At 38.6% G+C, this 19,601-nt stretch overlaps 1 protein-coding gene across 1 annotated transcript in view; it reads left to right on the forward strand.

The window, feature by feature from the left end:
• Positions 1-1,126: 1,126 nt before the first annotated feature.
• The window catches only part of LOC128644115 (telomere zinc finger-associated protein), a 31,176-nt gene continuing 12,701 nt past the window's right edge, over positions 1,127-19,601 (forward strand). The window contains exons 1-3 of the mRNA XM_053696827.1: positions 1,127-1,596; positions 3,498-3,662; positions 6,311-6,399. Of these exons, the coding sequence (XP_053552802.1) occupies positions 1,524-1,596; positions 3,498-3,662; positions 6,311-6,399 (327 nt within the window). The 5' untranslated portion in view covers positions 1,127-1,523. The remainder of the gene's footprint in view (positions 1,597-3,497; positions 3,663-6,310; positions 6,400-19,601) is intronic.

Here is a 19,601-nt window from a genome sequence, read left to right on the forward strand (position 1 = left end):
GCAACAAGTTCAATTTGTCTTATGCAAATAAGGCAAGTGGTGGGGGTAGATTTGCCATTGAAAAACAATTTTTAAAAAAAAGTGTTAATGTATTCTGAAGAAGGGCACACTCTGCTGCTATCTTAATATATTTCAATGCAACAAAGTATTGTAATTAACAAGTTGTTTTATGTTCATTTAACTCCTGGGGAGAGGTTAAACACGTAAAGGGACACTAAAGCCATTTTAAGAGACTTTCCAATTCACTTCCATTATGAAATGTGCACATTTTTTATATATATATATATATATATATATATATATATATATATATATATATATATATATATATATATAATTTTTTGTTGCGCCAGCTACTACTGAATATATGCAAAAGGTCAGTGTCTACATATAAGTCTGTGATTGGCTGATGGCTGTTACATGATACAGGGCGCAGAAAAATGTTAGTAATTTTGATATTTTTTAGAAATAATAATACTGTTCATTTAATTCATCAGAGTAAGTGCTATTGCATTATCTCTTTTTTTTTTTTTTTTTTTTTTTTTTTGCACTTGTTGATTGGGCAATTCTACTGTTTTTTCCCAAGCTGTTTCTGAGCAATATACTGCTGGTAAATGGTGGAAAATGTATATGCTTGTTTGGCTTAGAAGTTTCCTTCACAGAACGGTAAATGCAGGGCCTCCAAGTGCATTACTTAAAGGGATATGAAATGAAACCCAAAATTTTTCTTTCATGATTCAGATAGGACTGGCTCCTAAGCTTACAAATAAAGGAGGTACCAAGAGAACAAAGAAAAATTGTTTATAGAAGTAAATTAGAAAGTTGCTTAAAATTGCATGCTCTACCTGAATCGTGAAAGAGAGAAAAAATTTGGGATTCATATCCCTTTAATCCTTTGCACTTAAAGTGAATGTAACGTTGAATGAATGAGTGCCCGGTTTTTAAAAATACTATTAAAACATGGGCACTTTCATTCATTAAATTTTACATTGCAGCGGGTTTTTTTTGTTTTGTTTTTTAAATTCTTAGCTTTTCTTTAGGAATCCCAGACCGCAATCCTCCGCCCGTGACTAACTCCTCTGTACTTAGCACTTCAATGACGAAACCAGCTTCCTCCAATCACGGCGTGGCCTCACAGGATGGACGCTCTGGGGTGCACGCCATGATTGGAGGAAGCTGTTTTCATCATTGCTGAGGTAAGTACAGAGGAGCTGTGGGCGGAGGATCGCGGTCTGTGTTTGCTAAAGAAAAGAGTATTTAAAAAAACAAACGCTACAATGTAAAAGTTTAATGAATGAAAGTGCCCCTGTGTTTAATAGTATTTTTAAAAACCGGGCTTTCATTCATTCAACTTTACATTCACTTTAATATTTCACATCCTTTTTTTACTTTAATACAGCATTTATTAAAAAGATAATTCAGGTATACTTACACAAAGTTTTGCTTTTTTCCAATCCAGAAATGAACGTCCGTTTGTATGTGAATTTTGCAACCATGCTTTTACACAAAAAACTAACCTCAATATGCACCTCAAAACACACACTGGGGAAAAACCATTCCAATGTCATCTTTGTGGCAAGACCTTTAGAACACAAGGTAGGTAGTCATACTTAATTATTTGTTTAATCTCCCCTATTTGATCCGATTCAATATTAATCAGTATTTTGAAATTGATTGTATGGAATTTATCCAAGTTCCTGAATTTTGCTGCATCATAAAAGTGGAACTTGAGATGGACAAGTGATTTTAAATAATATTAGAATCATTTTTGTTAACTGGTTATTTTTCAACCTCCCCCAGCCCCCATAGCTCTCTTCTAACCAGCAAACCCCATTCAACCCCTCAGCACCCACACTCCCTCCTGTTATACTCTGAGTAAAGCGGGGTTGTGTATAATAAAAACATAACCGCACAAGCATCTTGGATAGTCTCTTATCACATTAAGAACAATCTTTGTCCTTTAGAGCTCCATCTCACGCAGATGCTCTGCCTCAAGTTTATAGTCCATATGCAGTTGTGGTACTTAGTACGTGGGGAAATGTTCATTTGCAGTTACATGCTGGAAATACAAGGTTTGTTCAGGGGGTAGAAATGGGGTCATAGGAAACCTAAGGATAAAACAAATAGCACCGATAAACGTGCAAACCTATACAAACACTAGTATGCCCATTAGTATTTTTCTTCCCTGCATTCCAACCAAGAACCCAACCAAACCAGTCAAATGGCTTAAATTCTGGATGGACTAGCTCTTTATCTATTTCCTGTACCTCTTTTCGTGATTTAAATTCAGACAAATATTGTGGGTTATATCGGACACATAAGTACAACATTCCTCAGAAATGATCTTGCACACCCCTCCCTGGGCTTCTAAAAGATAGTCAAGTGTATTTTGCAGGGCACCACTCTTAAGGACTGTAATTATCCAGTGATGGGCCTAATAGAATCAGTAGTGTCATTGGCTATAGACTCCACTAATTTTGCTAACTTATTGGACTCCAATTCTCTTATACCCCTATATGAGGAACAATTGTGGCCATCACATTATCAAAACTGCTATAAAAAAAATCTCCTTAAGGGTCGGGGCATCCGGATGATAGAATAATATCTGGGGGCTCTGTCATTGCTTTGGCACCTGGAATAACGAATTCCAAATAGCAGGTGCCATACCAATTTATCAGGAGAAATAAATATGCTTTAGGACCACAGATCCAATAGGACCTATTTTATAAGTAGATAATATAGCATCAGTACCATCACAATCGAACCATTCAGAAAATTATTTTTTTCTGCATAGTTATACATTTCTAGTTGAGGCGGAATCTCAATCTTCCTACCTTGAGTAATATGATTGCATACCAGGGTATAATTGCAATGGGATATCCCTAAAAATGAAGCTTTTCCCCCTTCTCACATCCTTCTCCATTGTAAAACACATATATCACCTCTTTGTCTGAACATTTAGGTACAGTATAGCAACAAGGGGGCCTTCTGTGTTCTAGAATGGTGAAGGGTCTGGCATATTCAGAGATATTGTAGCATTACAATAGGGTGCACTACTGCAAGGTTTAGAGTTACACCTCTGTCTGGGAGGTTACCAGAAGTCCGTTAATTATGTATATGAGCACGGCACATTGTTCCTCCGGTATGATTAATCTCTCTTACTGTAAACTGCTTACCAGCACTGTCCTTGAATAGCTAGGCCTTTTTCAAAGCATAAATAACTTCATGATGTTACATATTGTTTTGTTTTTTTTAAAGTCGTTATCTGCGTGTGTGTATACCGTAATGTGTTTTGTAAAACATTTTTTAATAATAATTGAATAGTTTAGGTATAGATTTTTCAGCGAATGATTATTTTACAAACCTAAAATATATTGTTTAAAACTGGAAATTGATTGGAAAACCAACAGTAGGTGGTGATGCATTTTTTTCTTATAATATGGTTACAAATATTAATCTAATAGTCCTTTTGTTGACATTTTGTATATTTACTCCAGCTAGTCTACATAAGCATAACCGAACTCACACGGGTGAGCGACCTTTCAGCTGTGAATACTGCGACCAGAAATTTACGGACAAAACTCCTCTCCTGAGGCACGTTGCCAGCCGACATCAGGAGGGAAGACCTCATTATTGCCAAATCTGTGGCAAAACATTCAAAGGTAAAAGGAGTTATTTCCATTTATTATTTATAGTTCTAAATAATGGTTTAACCTATCAAATTATAAAGTAATAACCAGAAATAATTTTATGCATGACATTGAGTGCCCTGTACAGACAATATCAGGGCATAGCTAAAAATGTAGGTTTTAAACAAATGGGACTGAGCACGCTGAACAACCAATCGAAAAAATGGAAGAGGGAAATGTTGGGTTGACTAAATAGAAGGTATTAGTTAATGATGATAATGTGGGGGACATGAAACTCAATTTAGAACATTTTACAATGAATGCCTCTTTTTGTCAGTTTTTATGCATTTTCTTTTCATTGATTTTATATAGAACAAGAAGACTCTTGCTAACCAATCACAAAACTGTCTATATGGTATGAATATGCATTTTAGTGTCTATAATCCAATGGGAGTTGCCATGTTGTAACTTAGGTTACCTTCTCTGCTGTGGCCAATTAGAGACAGTTATAAATAGGTCACTAGATTGTGCAGCCAATGGTTGTGTGGAATATAACGGTGTTCTGCACTTCCATTTCTAACGGGAACCGAAAAGCTTACAATTTCAGAATGGAATTGCAGGACAAGGGGACAAAATAAATAATAATAGTATATTGCAGAGATTTTTTTATATATACAGTACATGATTTATCATTTTCTATTACCATCTCAAAGTGCTTAATGTCCCCTTAAGGTAGTTTAGCATTTATTAGGCTTAGTTAATTAAATTATTTAAAAAAAATATGTTTTCATAAATAGATCCATATTAATGACTAATATCCTATCTATAACTAAATATAATATGTTGTTGCAGGGGTCAGACACAGTTATAAGCAATCAAAAGTGCAAACATAAAATACTCTAACAGAGCATGAGTTGTTTGTACGCTTTTATGTCCCTTTAACTGCTGCTTTTGACGGTTGTGGTGGTAGAGAGACTAAACCGTGATTATAAAAGCTGGTTTCAAGTTCAACTTGTAAGTCACAGCTAAAGTAAGTTGTCAGTTATTAATTACTAAATGTATAGAAAGTTGGCAGTTATAAAACATGTACTTTAGCTATCAGTTGTAAGGAAATGCTGACCTCAAATGGAAAGCAGAAACGGATTTATGAAAGCATTAACTTAGAAAAACAAATAAAGGAAAGGGTATTTGAAAATGTTACTGGTATTTTAGTTATGAATGTGTTTTCTGTTCGTCTGTCCCTGTTAACCAGTGGGCATTCATACAGCTACAATTGCTGTCATTTCTGACTGTGTACGTAAAGTCAGCAGTATGCGTTATACACCGTTGCATCTTTCTATAAGTTTAGTTTACATTTAATAGGGCAGTCGAGTCCAAAATGTGTATTGTTTAAAAAGATAGATAACACCGTTACTACACATTCCCCAGCTTTGTACAACCAACATTTTTATATTAATATACTTTATAACCTTTAAAACTCTAAATCTCTGCCTGTTTCATAGCCTCTGTAGGCCGCCTTTATCTAAGTGCATTTTATTAGCTTTTCACAGCTAGGCAGTGCTAGTTAATGCGTGTTTTTATAAAGAAAAAAATGTGCTCTTTCCTGTGGAGTTACGAATGAGTCAGCACTGATTTGGCTAAAATGCAAGTCTCTAAATAGCACAGAGTGCAGCCACCACCCCCTCCGTCTAACTGAAGACTACTTTGGGTTAAAAGTCTTTGGTGTAGACCGTATCTTTAGAGTTATAAGTATATTTATAACATCATATTTGGATATCTATTTTCACTTTTATATCTATTCTAATTTTGATACATTGCTCTATCATTTTAGCTTTGGTTTTGTACCAGCCATTGTATGTTATTAGCGCCTCCTAATGGATAAGTATATTTGTTTACTTTCCTGTTCTCTACGGGGCCTATTTATTATGGTGCGAGCGAACACGATTCGATATAGCGGATCATGTCCGCTGCACATTGATAAATGCCGACAGCATACGCTGTTGGCATTTATCATTGCACCAGCAGTTCTTGTGAACTGCTGGTGCAATGCCGCCCCCTGCAGTTTTGCGGCCGTTTCAATCAACCCGATCGTATTCATTCGGGTTGATTTTTGTCCGCCGCCTCAGAGCAGACAGACAGGTGATGGAGCAGCGGTCTTTAGACCGCTGCTTCATAACTTCTGTTTCCCGTGAGCCTTCAGGCTTGCCGGAAACACGGGGCATCAAGCTCCGTACGGAGCTTGATAAATATGCCCCTAAGTCTCTAAATAGCACTGAGATAAGGGGCAGTCTGCAGAGGCTTAGATACGTATATTAATATAACTGTGTTGGTTATGCAAAACTGGGGAATGGGTAAAAAGGGATTATCCATCTTTTTAAACAATGAAAATTCTGGAGTAGACTGTACCTTTTAAATGTGTTTAATATCTCTTCATGCAAAATGTTAGTGACGTGACAAATCGTTTGACTTTTTTATGTGTGATAGAAAATATATGATTTGCAGAGCTTTGTATCCTACAAATGTATACATCTAATTTTGTTTTTTTGCAGTCAGAGAGACAAATAAGTTACTACTTGTAGTAACTTGCTGTGTAGATTTAAATCATTCATTCCTTCTCTCCAGCCATAGAATTCACTCTTTACGTGGCCAGATCTATAATGAAATATTTTTGTTTTGTGTAGCTATTGAACAGCTACGTGTTCATGTGGCAAGACACAAAGGCGTAAGAAAGTTTGAATGCACAGAATGTGGATATAAATTCACTCGACAGGTAAGGATTTTACTTTATTCAGTGAGATCCTGTAATCTGGGTAGTATTGAATTCAGATTTCAGGTTTGCCTCTCTTCTCACTATAAAGAGATTTTTAGGTGTCTATAAACACACACACATCCTCAAATACTGTATAGCTCTGTGTTCTATTATCAGCTTTATTGGACTTTTTATTATTAACAATTTCCAATGAGTAGTAGATTTTTTTCTATAAAAAGGCAGCAACATTTTTCCTATCCCCTGCAGCATATGATAGAAATCAGCCAATCACAATGCTTATAATATATTCTGTGAATTCTTGCACATGCTCAGTAGGAGCTGGTGCCCTAGAAAGTCTGCACATTTAGATAATGGAAGTAAAGTGGAAAGTTGTTTAAAATTGTCTGCTCTATCTGAATCATGAAAGTTTTATTTTGACTTTTTAAGGGACACTAAACCCAATTTTAAGCAACTTTCTAATTTACTCCTATTATCAGTTTTTCTTCGTTCTCTTGCTATCTTTATTTGAAAAAGAAGGCATCTAAGCTAAGGAGCCAGACAATTTTTGGTTCAGACCACCAGGCAGCACTTTTTTAATTGTGGGTGCATTTAGCCACCAATCAGCAAGCACACCCCAAGTGTTGAGAACCAAAAATGGTCCGGCTTCTAAATTTACATTCTTGCTTTTCAAATAAACATAGCAAGAGAATAAAGAAAAATTGATAATAGTAGTAAATTAGAAAGTTGCTTATAATTGCCTGCTCTATCTGAATTATGAAAGAAAACATTTGGGTGCAGTATCCCTTTAAAGGGACATGAAACCCACTTTTTTTTTCATGATTCAGATAGAGAATACAATTTTAAACAACCTTCTAATTTACTCCTATTATCTAATTTGTTTCATTCTCTTAGTATCATTTATTGAAGTAGCAGCAATTCACTAATGGTTACTAACTGAACTCATGGGTGAGCCAATCACAATCGAGATATATATATATATATATATAAAAGCAGGCACTCACTGGTCTTTGTTAAAATGTATAAACCTTATTAGATCAAGTTAAAAATCAGGAGACATAACGTTTTGGCACTAAATTGTGCCTTTGTCAAATGCCACAAGATATCCAGCTAAAAAGTGCAATCAAGCACCTAAAATCAAATGACATACATTTAAAAACTTACCCCTTAAATACTTAAAGTACTCTAAACCTTGCCGCCATCCGATATCGCTCTCCTCCATTCCGCCAACATTGACGTCACGCTGACACGCTAGCGTACCTAGCGTGATGACGCATAGCACGACATTGCCATAGTAACGTCCGAAGCCAAATAGAGGAGCGTCTGTCATACTCGGGAGACACTTGGAGCGTTAATGCGCATGCGTAGAGCTAAACAACTCATAGGGCGCAACCGTAGCCAATAGAAACCCGGCGTAAATGACAACAAAGCCTGTTGTGAAACGCTACAAGTGTATCTCAGTGTGACAGGATGGGGACTGATCGTAGTTATAGGCCCATATGATATCCTATCATAGATGCATGAGCAAAATAGTTATAGCAAAATTAACTATCATAGCAGTCAATTTTTAAATTACAATATCAGCATTGACGGATGACTAATAAGCGTAGTTATATTATACACCAAAATTGCAGGAAAGATATGGGAAACAAATATACCAATAAGGGATAAACAAAAATGGCTGAGGGGATCAAAATGTAGAAGCCACCATAGAAATTGAGGATATCAAAACAACTTAAAAACTTAAAGATACATCAGGCCATTTGGAGTATGATAGAAAACCTTGTCAAAAGCGGACACCCTAAGACTCAAGATGCACTATGTATATAAAAAATACATCATAATCTTCAATATCTTTAATAGAATGGGCTAAAGTCCAATGATGTATTCAAGCCCCGCGGGGCCACTGTATCCAGCTTGTATATCCACCTGCTCTCACACTGGAGTAGTCTCTTAGCTCTGTCACCACCCCGAGAGATGGGAGGTACGTGATCTATCAACATAGATCTAATACTGGACACTGAGTGTTTAAACTGCATGCAGTGGCGTGCCACCGGCTGATCGGATTCGCCATTTTTCAAAGCTTCCCGGATGGCATACCGATGGTTCGCCATCCGTTCGCGGAAAGATGTGGTCGTTTTGCCCACATAGACATTGGAGCATGGGCAAACAAGCATATAGACCACAAAAGTGCTGATACAACTGAGGTGATAGTTGATCTTATAACGCTGATTCCTGTGTGGATGTTGAAAAGAGTCACCTTTTAGCATGCTGTTACACGTAGTGCAGCTCCCACAGGGAAAGCAACCCTTCTTAGACGACTTCAGCCACATCTCTTTTTGGTAATGGCCAACTGGGTCAGATTTAACCAGGATGTCCCTAAGGTTTCTGGCTCTACGATAGACCAACCTAGGGGCTGTCATCTTCCGGAAAGGTAATGTGGGATCAGTCCCAACCACAGGACAGTTGCGACGTACAGCTCCTGTAAGATGTTCACAACCAGGCGTGAACGTAGTGATTAAGTTAAGTTGTTCAGACTTGTCCTTAGTTGAATTACTAGTGCTTCTAGTGATATCTGAGTTCAATAGTTTATCCTGAATTTCACAAATTTCATCTTTAGGATAACCTCTTTTGATCAACTTCTCCCCCATTTCGTTGAGTTGAGTCAATCTCAAGGGTGTCTCGCTATTGTTTCTCAGGACACGTGTGAGCTGGGAAGTAAGAACACCCTTCTTTTGGTGTCTAGGGTGAAAACTTCTGGCATCCAATAGTGAATTGCGGTCTGTAGGCTTAGTGTACAAAGATGTACCAAACCGCAAACCACCAGAATCATTGACCTTAAACACACTTAGATCAAGAAAGTGTACTTCCAAAAGACTAAACTTGAACCGTATTGGGCTTGCCATGAGTATTCAATCTCAGTAGTAGACCATTGAGTGAAGCGGAAAGATCTTTGCTCAATCATGGTCTATCATTTATTCCTGCTCCCACAGTGGATACCATTGAGCGATTAGTTGACATACATAGATTTCAGCGACAGCTAAAATTGAGGTTCCACTTCAGGGAACAGACCTATACACCTGAACCGTTTAAAAAGAAATCTTGTTTTGAACCTACTAACACTAATTCTTCCATCTGGAGTTATACCAGATTACTCACCAATAATATCAATGAGCTTCCACAGACACATCTTTACCCTAATCTTAGTCTTGCCGAAAGAAAAGCGCTTACCAATCTCAGCAAATCTGTCATTATCCGCCTTGCTGATAAGGGCGGGTCCATTGTTGTTTTGGACTATGCTGATTATCGCCAGGAAGTGTTGAGACAATTGGCAGATTCAAGCACATATATCATGTTGAGGGGTAACCCCACGTATATCTATAAAAAAGCAATTGATTTATTTTTACAGTGCAGCCTTGAAGCAGGTTTTGTTAATGAGAAAGAACTCTCATTGCTGATAACAGAATATCCTATAGTCTCTGCACTATACCTTCTCCCGAAGGTTCATAAGACTTTAGTGAACCCCCGGGCAGACCGATTGTATCTGCCCGGGGTTCGGTTCTTACCAATCTAGCCATTTATATTGACTCACATTTACAAGATGTTGTTAAAAATACTAGGGCCTATCTTCAGGATTCGCCCAGTTTGTTGAAGATATTGGGTGATTTTCCTGATCTACGCTATGAGGACATTCTGGTCACCATGGACGTTGATAGCCTCTACACTGTTGTTCCCCATGTTGGTGGAGTGGAGGCTGTCGGGTCCATGGTGACTGGTAATGCTCACTACAATGGACCACCCATTGAATTAATTTGTGAATTACTAACTATCTGTCTTGAAAAGAATTACTTCAAGTTTGAAGATTCCTATTATCTGCAGGTGGCTGGTACAGCCATGGGTTCGAATGTGGCACCCACTTACGCAAACATCTATATGGCTTGGTACGAGCAGGAGCTGATGAAACCCTTTGAACATCCACATGTGATTTATTATACTCTACATAGACGGTCTTCCTTCTTTGGAGAGGTAGCGAGTTGTTGCGTGAGTGGGTGTCACATTTGAACCTCATGGCAAGCCCAATACGGTTCAAGTTTGAGTTTAGTCTTTTGGAAGTACACTTTCTTGATCTCTGTGTTTAAGGTCAATGATTCTGCTGGTTTGCGGTTTGGTACATCTTTGTACACTAAGCTTACAGACCGCAAATTCACTATTGGATGCCAGAAGTTTTCACCCTAGACACCAAAAGAAGGGTGTTCTTAACTCAACGAAATGGGGGAGAAGTTGATCAAAAGAGGTTATCCTAAAGATGAAATTTGTGAAATTCAGGATAAACTATTGAACTCAGATATCACTAGAAGCACTAGTAATTCAACTAAGTGCAAGTCTGAACAACTTAATCACTACGTTCACGCCTGCTTGTGAACATCTTACAGGAGCTGTACATCGCCACTGGCCTGTGGTTGGGACTGATCCCACATTACCTTTCCGGAAGATGACAGCCCCTAGGTTGGTCTATCGTAGAGCCAGAAACCTTAGGGACATCCTGGTTAAATCTGACCCAGTTGGCCATTACCAAAAAGAGATGTGGCTGAAGTCGTCTAAGAAGGGTTGCTTCCCCTGTGGGAGCTGCACTACGTGTAACAGCATGCTAAAAGGTGACTCTTTTCAACATCCACACAGGAATCAGCGGTATAAGATCAATTATCGCCTCAATTGCTTGTTTGCCCGTGCTCCAATGTCTATGTGGGCAAAACGACCACATCTTTCCGCGAACGGATGGCGAACCATCGGTATGCCATCCGGGAAGCTTTGAAAAATGGCGAATCCGATCAGCCGGTGGCACGCCACTGCATACAGTTTAAACACTCAGTGTCCAGTATTAGATCTATGTTGATAGATCACGTACCTCCCATCTCTCGGGGTGGTGACAGAGCTAAGAGACTACTCCAGTGTGAGAGCAGGTGGATATACAAGCTGGATACAGTGGCCCCGCGGGGCTTGAATACATCATTGGACTTTAGCCCATTCTATTAAAGATATTGAAGATTATGATGTATTTTTTATATACATAGTGCATCTTGAGTCTTAGGTTGTCCGCTTTTGACAAGATTTTCTATCATACTCCAAATGGCCTGATGTATCTAAGTTTTTAAGTTGTTGTGATATTGTCAGTTTCTATGGTGGCTTCTACATTTTGATCCCCTCAGCCATCCCTTATTGGTATATTTGTTCCTTTCCTGCAATTTTGGTGTATAATATAGCTACGCTTATTAGTCATCCGTCAATGCTGATATTGTAATTTAAAAATTGACTGCTATGATAGTTCATTTTGCTATAACTATTTTGCTCATGCATCTATGATAGGATATCATATGGGCCTATAACTACGATCAGTCCCCATCCTGTCACACTGAGATACACTTGTAGCGTTTCACAACAGGCTCTGTTGTTATTTACGCCGGGTTGCTATTAGCTATGGTTGCGCCCTATGAGTTGTTTAGCTCTACGCATGCGCATTAACGCTCCAAGTGTCTCCTGAGTATGACAGGCGCTCCTCTATTTGACTTCGGACGTTACTATGGCAACGTTGTGCTATGCGCCATCACGCTAGGTACGCTAGCGTGTCAGCGTGACGTCAATGTTGGCGGAAGGGAGGAGAGCGATGGCGGCAAGGTTTAGAGTACTTTAAGTATTTAAGGGGTAAGTTTTTAAATGTATGTCATTTGATTTTAGGTGCTTGATTGCACTTTTTTTGCTGGATATCTTGTGGCATTTGACAAAGGCACAATTTAGTGCCGAAACGTTATGTCTCCTAATTTTTAACTTGATCTAATAAAGTTTATACTTTTTAACAAAGACCAGTGAGTGCCTGCTTTTCTTGGAGGATTTGGATGTCTATTAGCAGTGCACCGTGGCATTATTGAAGAGTGGTAAGATTGTGCTATCCTATTTTGACTATATATATATATATATATATATATATATATATACAGTCAAGCAAAGTGCACTCCAGATATCAAGCAACAATAGCCTCGGGTTCTAATCAAACCATTGACATAACACGAAACATGAAGCACTCCGGAGGTCTTTCAAATAAGTCACCTTTAATTAGTGAATGTTTTCGGGCAACAAACTGCCCGTCCTCAAACTTACAAGGTTTACAAAAACTTACCACCCAGCTGTGTTTAAAACCGCCACCAGAGAAAAGTGCATCACGCTCTCCACGTTAGATGTGCCGCCCCTAGCGAGTGACGTCATCACCCGTGGCAAAGTGCAGGGACTAAAATAAACAAAACAGAAAAACACATCATGATTATAAACAAAGGAGCGCACCTAACAAGCGCTAAACATAAGAAATTGGAGACATTAGCAAAATAAATGACAATGGGAAATTCACAATATATCAATATATGATATATCTCTAATGTTACATTCAGTTGCCTAGGCAACAAATAAACAGTAAATAAACGCCATATACAGAGGATATGTGAGGACAAAGCTAACCAAAGAAAACAGCAATACAATATTGAAATATGCTGGCAGATACCACTAGACAGAATAAGGCAAACCAATTGGGTAAAAACACGGGGGCCAAATCTGTGAAGTGGAGTCCTACAATAAGACATGTTAATATATGATAATCTAGACAAATGGTACATGACAAGCAAGACATACTAGAAATATGGCAATATTATTACTGTACTTGTCAAAGGCACCATGAAAAGAGGTGCTAGAACGGAACATGGCTCTCATCAAATTATAAACAGTACAGCAAATAGCATGTATTGAATGATTCTGGACTCCCACAGAGATGTCAGCTAGTGGAAGGGGATCATAAGAACACCTGCCAATCCAACTGTGTGTTCAGCCCATAAGGCACAAGAGTGTTCAACTCAAACGTCCATTTTGCTTCTTTTTGGAGAAGCAATCGGTTCCTATCCCCTCCTCTTGACAGCGGCGGTACGTGGTCGATAATTGTATACTTGAGGTCCATAACACTGTGTTTTAGATCCAAAAAGTGTCTGGCCACTGGTTGCTCCGATGTGCCCTTACTGAGTGCCGTCTTGATAGTAGATCGATGATTTGCCATACGTGTACGCAAGTCATCGGTGGTCTTTCCTACATAGTACAACCCACAAATACAATGTAGGAGGTATATGTGTAGTAGTACACGTAAGGCGAAATTTGTGTTTATAAACTTTTCGCTTATGTGGGTGAGTGAAACAAGGACCAGTTATCAAACCTCCACATGTTGTGCAGCCGAGGCATCGAAAGACCCCTGGTTTTTTGATATCCAACCATGTAGATGTTTTATAACATTGTATCGGGTCAGTTTTAATTAATAAGTCACGTAATGACTTCGACCTCCTGTAGCCCACCCTTGGTGGTTCAGCTTTGTGTAGAGGTAACGATCTGTCCGTGTTAATGATCTTCCAATGTTTATTCAGAATGTCCTTGAGAGGACCCTTGTCACCTGTAAAGGTTGTTACAAATGTCATCCTTTTGTCCTCCTTCTTAGGTTCCCAGTCCCTGACCTGGCAAACCTGATTGTGCTGTTCATTCAGTAGTTTATCAGGATAGCCCCTGGTTCCAAAACGTTGGACCATCTCAGTAAGTTGTTCATCCCTTTTATCAATTTCGGAGTTATTCCTGATCACTCTAAGCAATTGCGATTTAGGCAATGCTTTCTTCAGTGTTGGAGGATGGCAACTGGTGTAATGTAGTAGGGAGTTTCTATCAGTCTCCTTTCTATACAATGTTGACTGAATTTTGCCATTACCTATATACAACCTGACATCTAGAAAATCAATCTGTGTTTTGCTGGACACCATTTTGAACTTCAAAGCCATATTGGCCCCATTTAGTTGTTGAAACCAGTTCTCCAGGCTTTCTAATGTACCAGACCAGATCAGGAACAGGTCATCTATATACCGCTTAAAGAAGCGGATATTCTTGACCTTGAATAGTTCCGTCCCAAACTCCTCGAAATGGGCCATAAACAGATTGGCATACGATGGGGCCATGTTTGACCCCATCGCTGTCCCCTTCATCTGCAGATAAAAGGATTGTTCAAAACGGAAATAATTGGTGGTAAGGCAAAATTCCAGTAATTGCAGGACTATCTCAGGAGGGGGTCCAATATATGGATATCTACAATGGTGGAATAAGACAGCAAGTAGCCCTTCCCCATGGGGGATTACCGTATATAGACTGGTCACATCTAATGTAACCAGCCATATATCTTCATCCATGTCTTCAAATTTCTTGAGCATCTCCAAAAGTGCCATAGAATCTCTCAAATATGACTGTGTATGGTATACCAAAGGCTGTAGAAACATGTCCACAAAGGTAGCAATGGGTTGCTGCAGTGAGCCTATTGAGGACACAATGGGTCTGCCTGGTGGGGGTGAAATCCCCTTATGTATTTTGGGGAGGGTATACAGAACCGGGGTTCTAGGATGTGTTACCACCAAAGGAGCGCACCTAACAAGCGCTAAACATAAGAAATTAAGATTTTAAACAAGGGACTTACTTTTGTTCCAACTACTAGAACTGACCCGTTTTGACTTCTATATTGATACAAAAAAATTTCAGATTACTTTCCCTGGGGAATCAGATACAGACCACAATCAACTGAAGAGAAAATCTACATATACTCCTCATTTTGGTAACGCTAGTATAAATACCTTCACGAGATTATTACAGGAGGATATGAATCAGTCTATAGTTTCACAACAAAAAGAGACTTTCAACAACTTTTCAAAAGAGGATTGGAAAGTCTTAAGGAATCTTTCAGACAACAAGGATTTAATCATACGTGAAGCTGACAAGGGTGGGGCAGTGGTCATCCTCAATTACAAAGATTACAGGATGGAGATCTTATCACAGCTTGCAGATGCAAGTACATATAGACCACTACCGCATGACCCTACACAGACATTCAGGAAACAGCTAGATGAATATGCCAAACTGATATATGATCAGGGTTTCATCAATAAAGATACCTACCTCTACTTGGTGGTAACACATCCTAGAACCCCGGTTCTGTATACCCTCCCCAAAATACATAAGGGGATTTCACCCCCACCAGGCAGACCCATTGTGTCCTCGATAGGCTCACTGCAGCAACCCATTGCTACCTTTGTGGACATGTTTCTACAGCCTTTGGTATACCATACACCGTCATATTTGAGAGATTCTATGGCCCTTTTTGGAGATGCTCAAGAAATTCGAAGACATGGATGAAGATATATGGCTGGTTACATTAGATGTGACCAGTCTATATACGGTAATCCCCCATGGGGAAGGGCTACTTGCTGTCTTATTCCACCTTTGTAGATATCCATATATTGGACCCCCTCCTGAGATAGTCCTGCAATTACTGGAATTTTGCCTTACCACCAATTATTTCCGTTTTGAACAATCCTTTTATCTGCAGATGAAGGGGACGGCGATGGGGTCAAACATGGCCCCATCGTATGCCAATCTGTTTATGGCCCATTTCGAGGAGTTTGGGACGGAACTATTCAAGGTCAAGAATATCCGCTTCTTTAAGCGGTATATAGATGACCTGTTCCTGATCTGGTCTGGTACATTAGAAAGCCTGGAGAACTGGTTTCAACAACTAAATGGGGCCAATATGGCTTTGAAGTTCAAAATGGTGTCCAGCAAAACACAGATTGATTTTCTAGATGTCAGGTTGTATATAGGTAATGGCAAAATTCAGTCAACATTGTATAGAAAGGAGACTGATAGAAACTCCCTACTACATTACACCAGTTGCCATCCTCCAACACTGAAGAAAGCATTGCCTAAATCGCAATTGCTTAGAGTGATCAGGAATAACTCCGAAATTGATAAAAGGGATGAACAACTTACTGAGATGGTCCAACGTTTTGGAACCAGGAGCTATCCTGATAAACTACTGAATGAACAGCGTGATCAGGTTTGCCAGGTCAGGGACTGGGAACCTAAGAAGGAGGACAAAAGGATGACATTTGTAACAACTTTTACAGGTGACAAGGGTCCTCTCAAGGACATTCTGAATAAACATTGGAAGATCATTAACATGGACAGATCGTTACCTCTACACAAAGCTGAACCACCAAGGGTGGGCTACAGGAGGTCGAAGTCATTACGTGACTTATTAATTAAAACTGACCCGATACAATGTTATAAAACATCTACATGGTTGGATATCAAAAAAACAGGGGTCTTTCGATGCCTCGGCTGCACAACATGTGGAGGTTTGATAACTGGTCCTTGTTTCACTCACCCACATAAGCGAAAAGTTTATAAACACAAATTTCGCCTTACGTGTACTACTACACATATAATATACCTCCTACATTGTATTTGTGGGTTGTACTATGTAGGAAAGACCACAGATGACTTGCGTACATGTATGGCAAATCATCGATCTGCTATCAAGACGGCACTCAGTAAGGGCACATCGGAGCAACCAGTGGCCAGACACTTTTTGGATCTAAAACACAGTGTTATGGACCTCAAGTATACAATTATCGACCACGTACCGCCGCTGTCAAGAGGAGGGGATAGGAACCGATTGCTTCTCCAAAAAGAAGCAAAATGGACGTTTGAGTTGAACACTCTTGTGCCTTATGGGCTGAACACACAGTTGGATTGGCAGGTGTTCTTATGATCCCCTTCCACTAGCTGACATCTCTGTGGGAGTCCAGAATCATTCAATACATGCTATTTGCTGTACTGTTTATAATTTGATGAGAGCCATGTTCCGTTCTAGCACCTCTTTTCATGGTGCCTTTGACAAGTACAGTAATAATATTGCCATATTTCTAGTATGTCTTGCTTGTCATGTACCATTTGTCTAGATTATCATATATTAACATGTCTTATTGTAGGACTCCACTTCACAGATTTGGCCCCCGTGTTTTTACCCAATTGGTTTGCCTTATTCTGTCTAGTGGTATCTGCCAGCATATTTCAATATTGTATTGCTGTTTTCTTTGGTTAGCTTTGTCCTCACATATCCTCTGTATATGGCGTTTATTTACTGTTTATTTGTTGCCTAGGCAACTGAATGTAACATTAGAGATATATCATATATTGATATATTGTGAATTTCCCATTGTCATTTATTTTGCTAATGTCTCCAATTTCTTATGTTTAGCGCTTGTTGGGTGCGCTCCTTTGTTTATAATCATGATGTGTTTTTCTGTTTTGTTTATTTTAGTCCCCGCACGTTGCCACGGGTGATGACGTCACTCGCTAGGGGCGGCGCATCTACCGTGGAGAGCGTGATGCACTTTTCTCTGGTGGCGGTTTTAAACACAGCTGGGTGGTAAGTTTTTGTAAACCTTGTAAGTTTGAGGACGGGCAGTTTGTTGCCCGAAAACATTCACTAATTAAAGGTGACTTATTTGAAAGACCTCCGGAGTGCTTCATGTTTCGTGTATATATATATATGTGTATATATATATATATATATATATATATATATATATATATATATATATATATATATATATATATATATATATATATATATATATATATATATATATATATATATATATATGTGTAGCTACCAATCAACAGCTAGAACCTAGGTTCTCTGCTGCTCCTGAGCTTTCCTAGATAAAGCTTTCAGGAAAGGATAACAAGTGAAGGAAGCAAATTAAATAATAGAAGTTATTTGAAAAGTTGTTGAAAATTGTATTCTCCATCTGAACCATGAAAGAAAAAATGTATATTAACAAAAGTATAGCTAGAAAAAGGAGTTTTCACTAGGGGGCCTTGTGGACATAGGTATTTATGGGCTGCCCCTAATAGTTGTGTTTAGGCATATGTAGTTACATTTTTTGAAACAACACATCCCTAGATTGGGATGAAGAAGAAAGACATGCCTCAAAACACAAGACCAGATTGGCTGTAAAACGTCCACGTGGTCTTCCTCGTAATTCCTTGAACCAATAGCATTACTCGTCACGTACTACCTCCTTGCCAATCAACGAGAATGGGAGGGATTTCATAAGAGGTAAATAGGATCCTCTGTCAGCCCCGCGTACCCCTCTGAGGAAGCAATAGTGAAACGCAACCGCGTTAGGGGGAGTTTGTTTCTTATTTTAAATTGCTCAACATTGGTTATATAATTTTCTATAATAGCTCGAATTTACAATCTATCTAATTTGTGGTCCTGAGGCTTCAGCCTAGGGATACTCCCATATTGCTTATCTTACTAACGTTTACTTTGGGTATGCAAATTGTGCTACCGTCAGTATATCTAGACTTTTATAATTACCCTTTGCTTATAATTTAACGGCTTGCAAAAGGTGCTGCCGAACTAATTTGTTAGTGACTAGCGGTGTGTAACTTTTTAATACAGCTGGTATGCAAATTGTGCTACCAGATATACAGATGTAATTCAGTACCGCTTAGTGCACATATTAATCGTAATCCTGATTCAGGCAAAGGGATTTTCACTAAGCTAAAATATTTAGAGAGTAACCAACTGGGGCGAGTGTACTTACCTTCAGGGTAAATATACGTATACCTGGTGACCCACAATAGGCTAGAAATCTTTACAACAATAAGGCAATAACCTTAAATGATAATTATGTCCAAAAGGATGATACAATGAGATATTATATAAGTATTGCTGACCTTTGACAGGACTGATTTAGCCTTAAAATAGAAATTAATTTATTAGACCATTACCGCGGATAAGTACGCAGCTATAGCAGTAGCGTTTCTGATCTTTCATTTAACATTAATCTGAAATATCTTCTTCACATTAATATATTATAATACAATAATATACAGGCTAGCCCAGTCGTCCTGATTTTTGTGGGTGATGTACATGAACCTGTGTATACTAAGCAACCTCTCACACATTTATCAGTATTTTGACTATCAACGATAACCACAATTAATATAAGTTGGAGTTATTATTTACTTTTACCAGTGTTGAAGTGCTCTTAATTTGTCTTTGTATGTGGGTAGCTAACAGGGTATCCATTTGCATGAAGCTGTCTTTTTATCTTTATGAAACAATAAAGGTTACATTTCAAAAATGATTTCCTTAAATCTTCCTACAATCTTAGTCTTGTGTTTAGAGGCATTTCTTTCTTCTTCATCCCAATCTAGGGATGTGTTGTTTCAAAAAACATGAAAGGAAAATGTTGGGTTTCGTGTCCCTTTAAGCTTCAATGCCACATATGTGC

Source organism: Bombina bombina, unplaced genomic scaffold, assembly GCF_027579735.1.
Source record: "Bombina bombina isolate aBomBom1 unplaced genomic scaffold, aBomBom1.pri scaffold_1396, whole genome shotgun sequence".
Taxonomy (NCBI): Eukaryota; Metazoa; Chordata; class Amphibia; order Anura; family Bombinatoridae; genus Bombina; species Bombina bombina.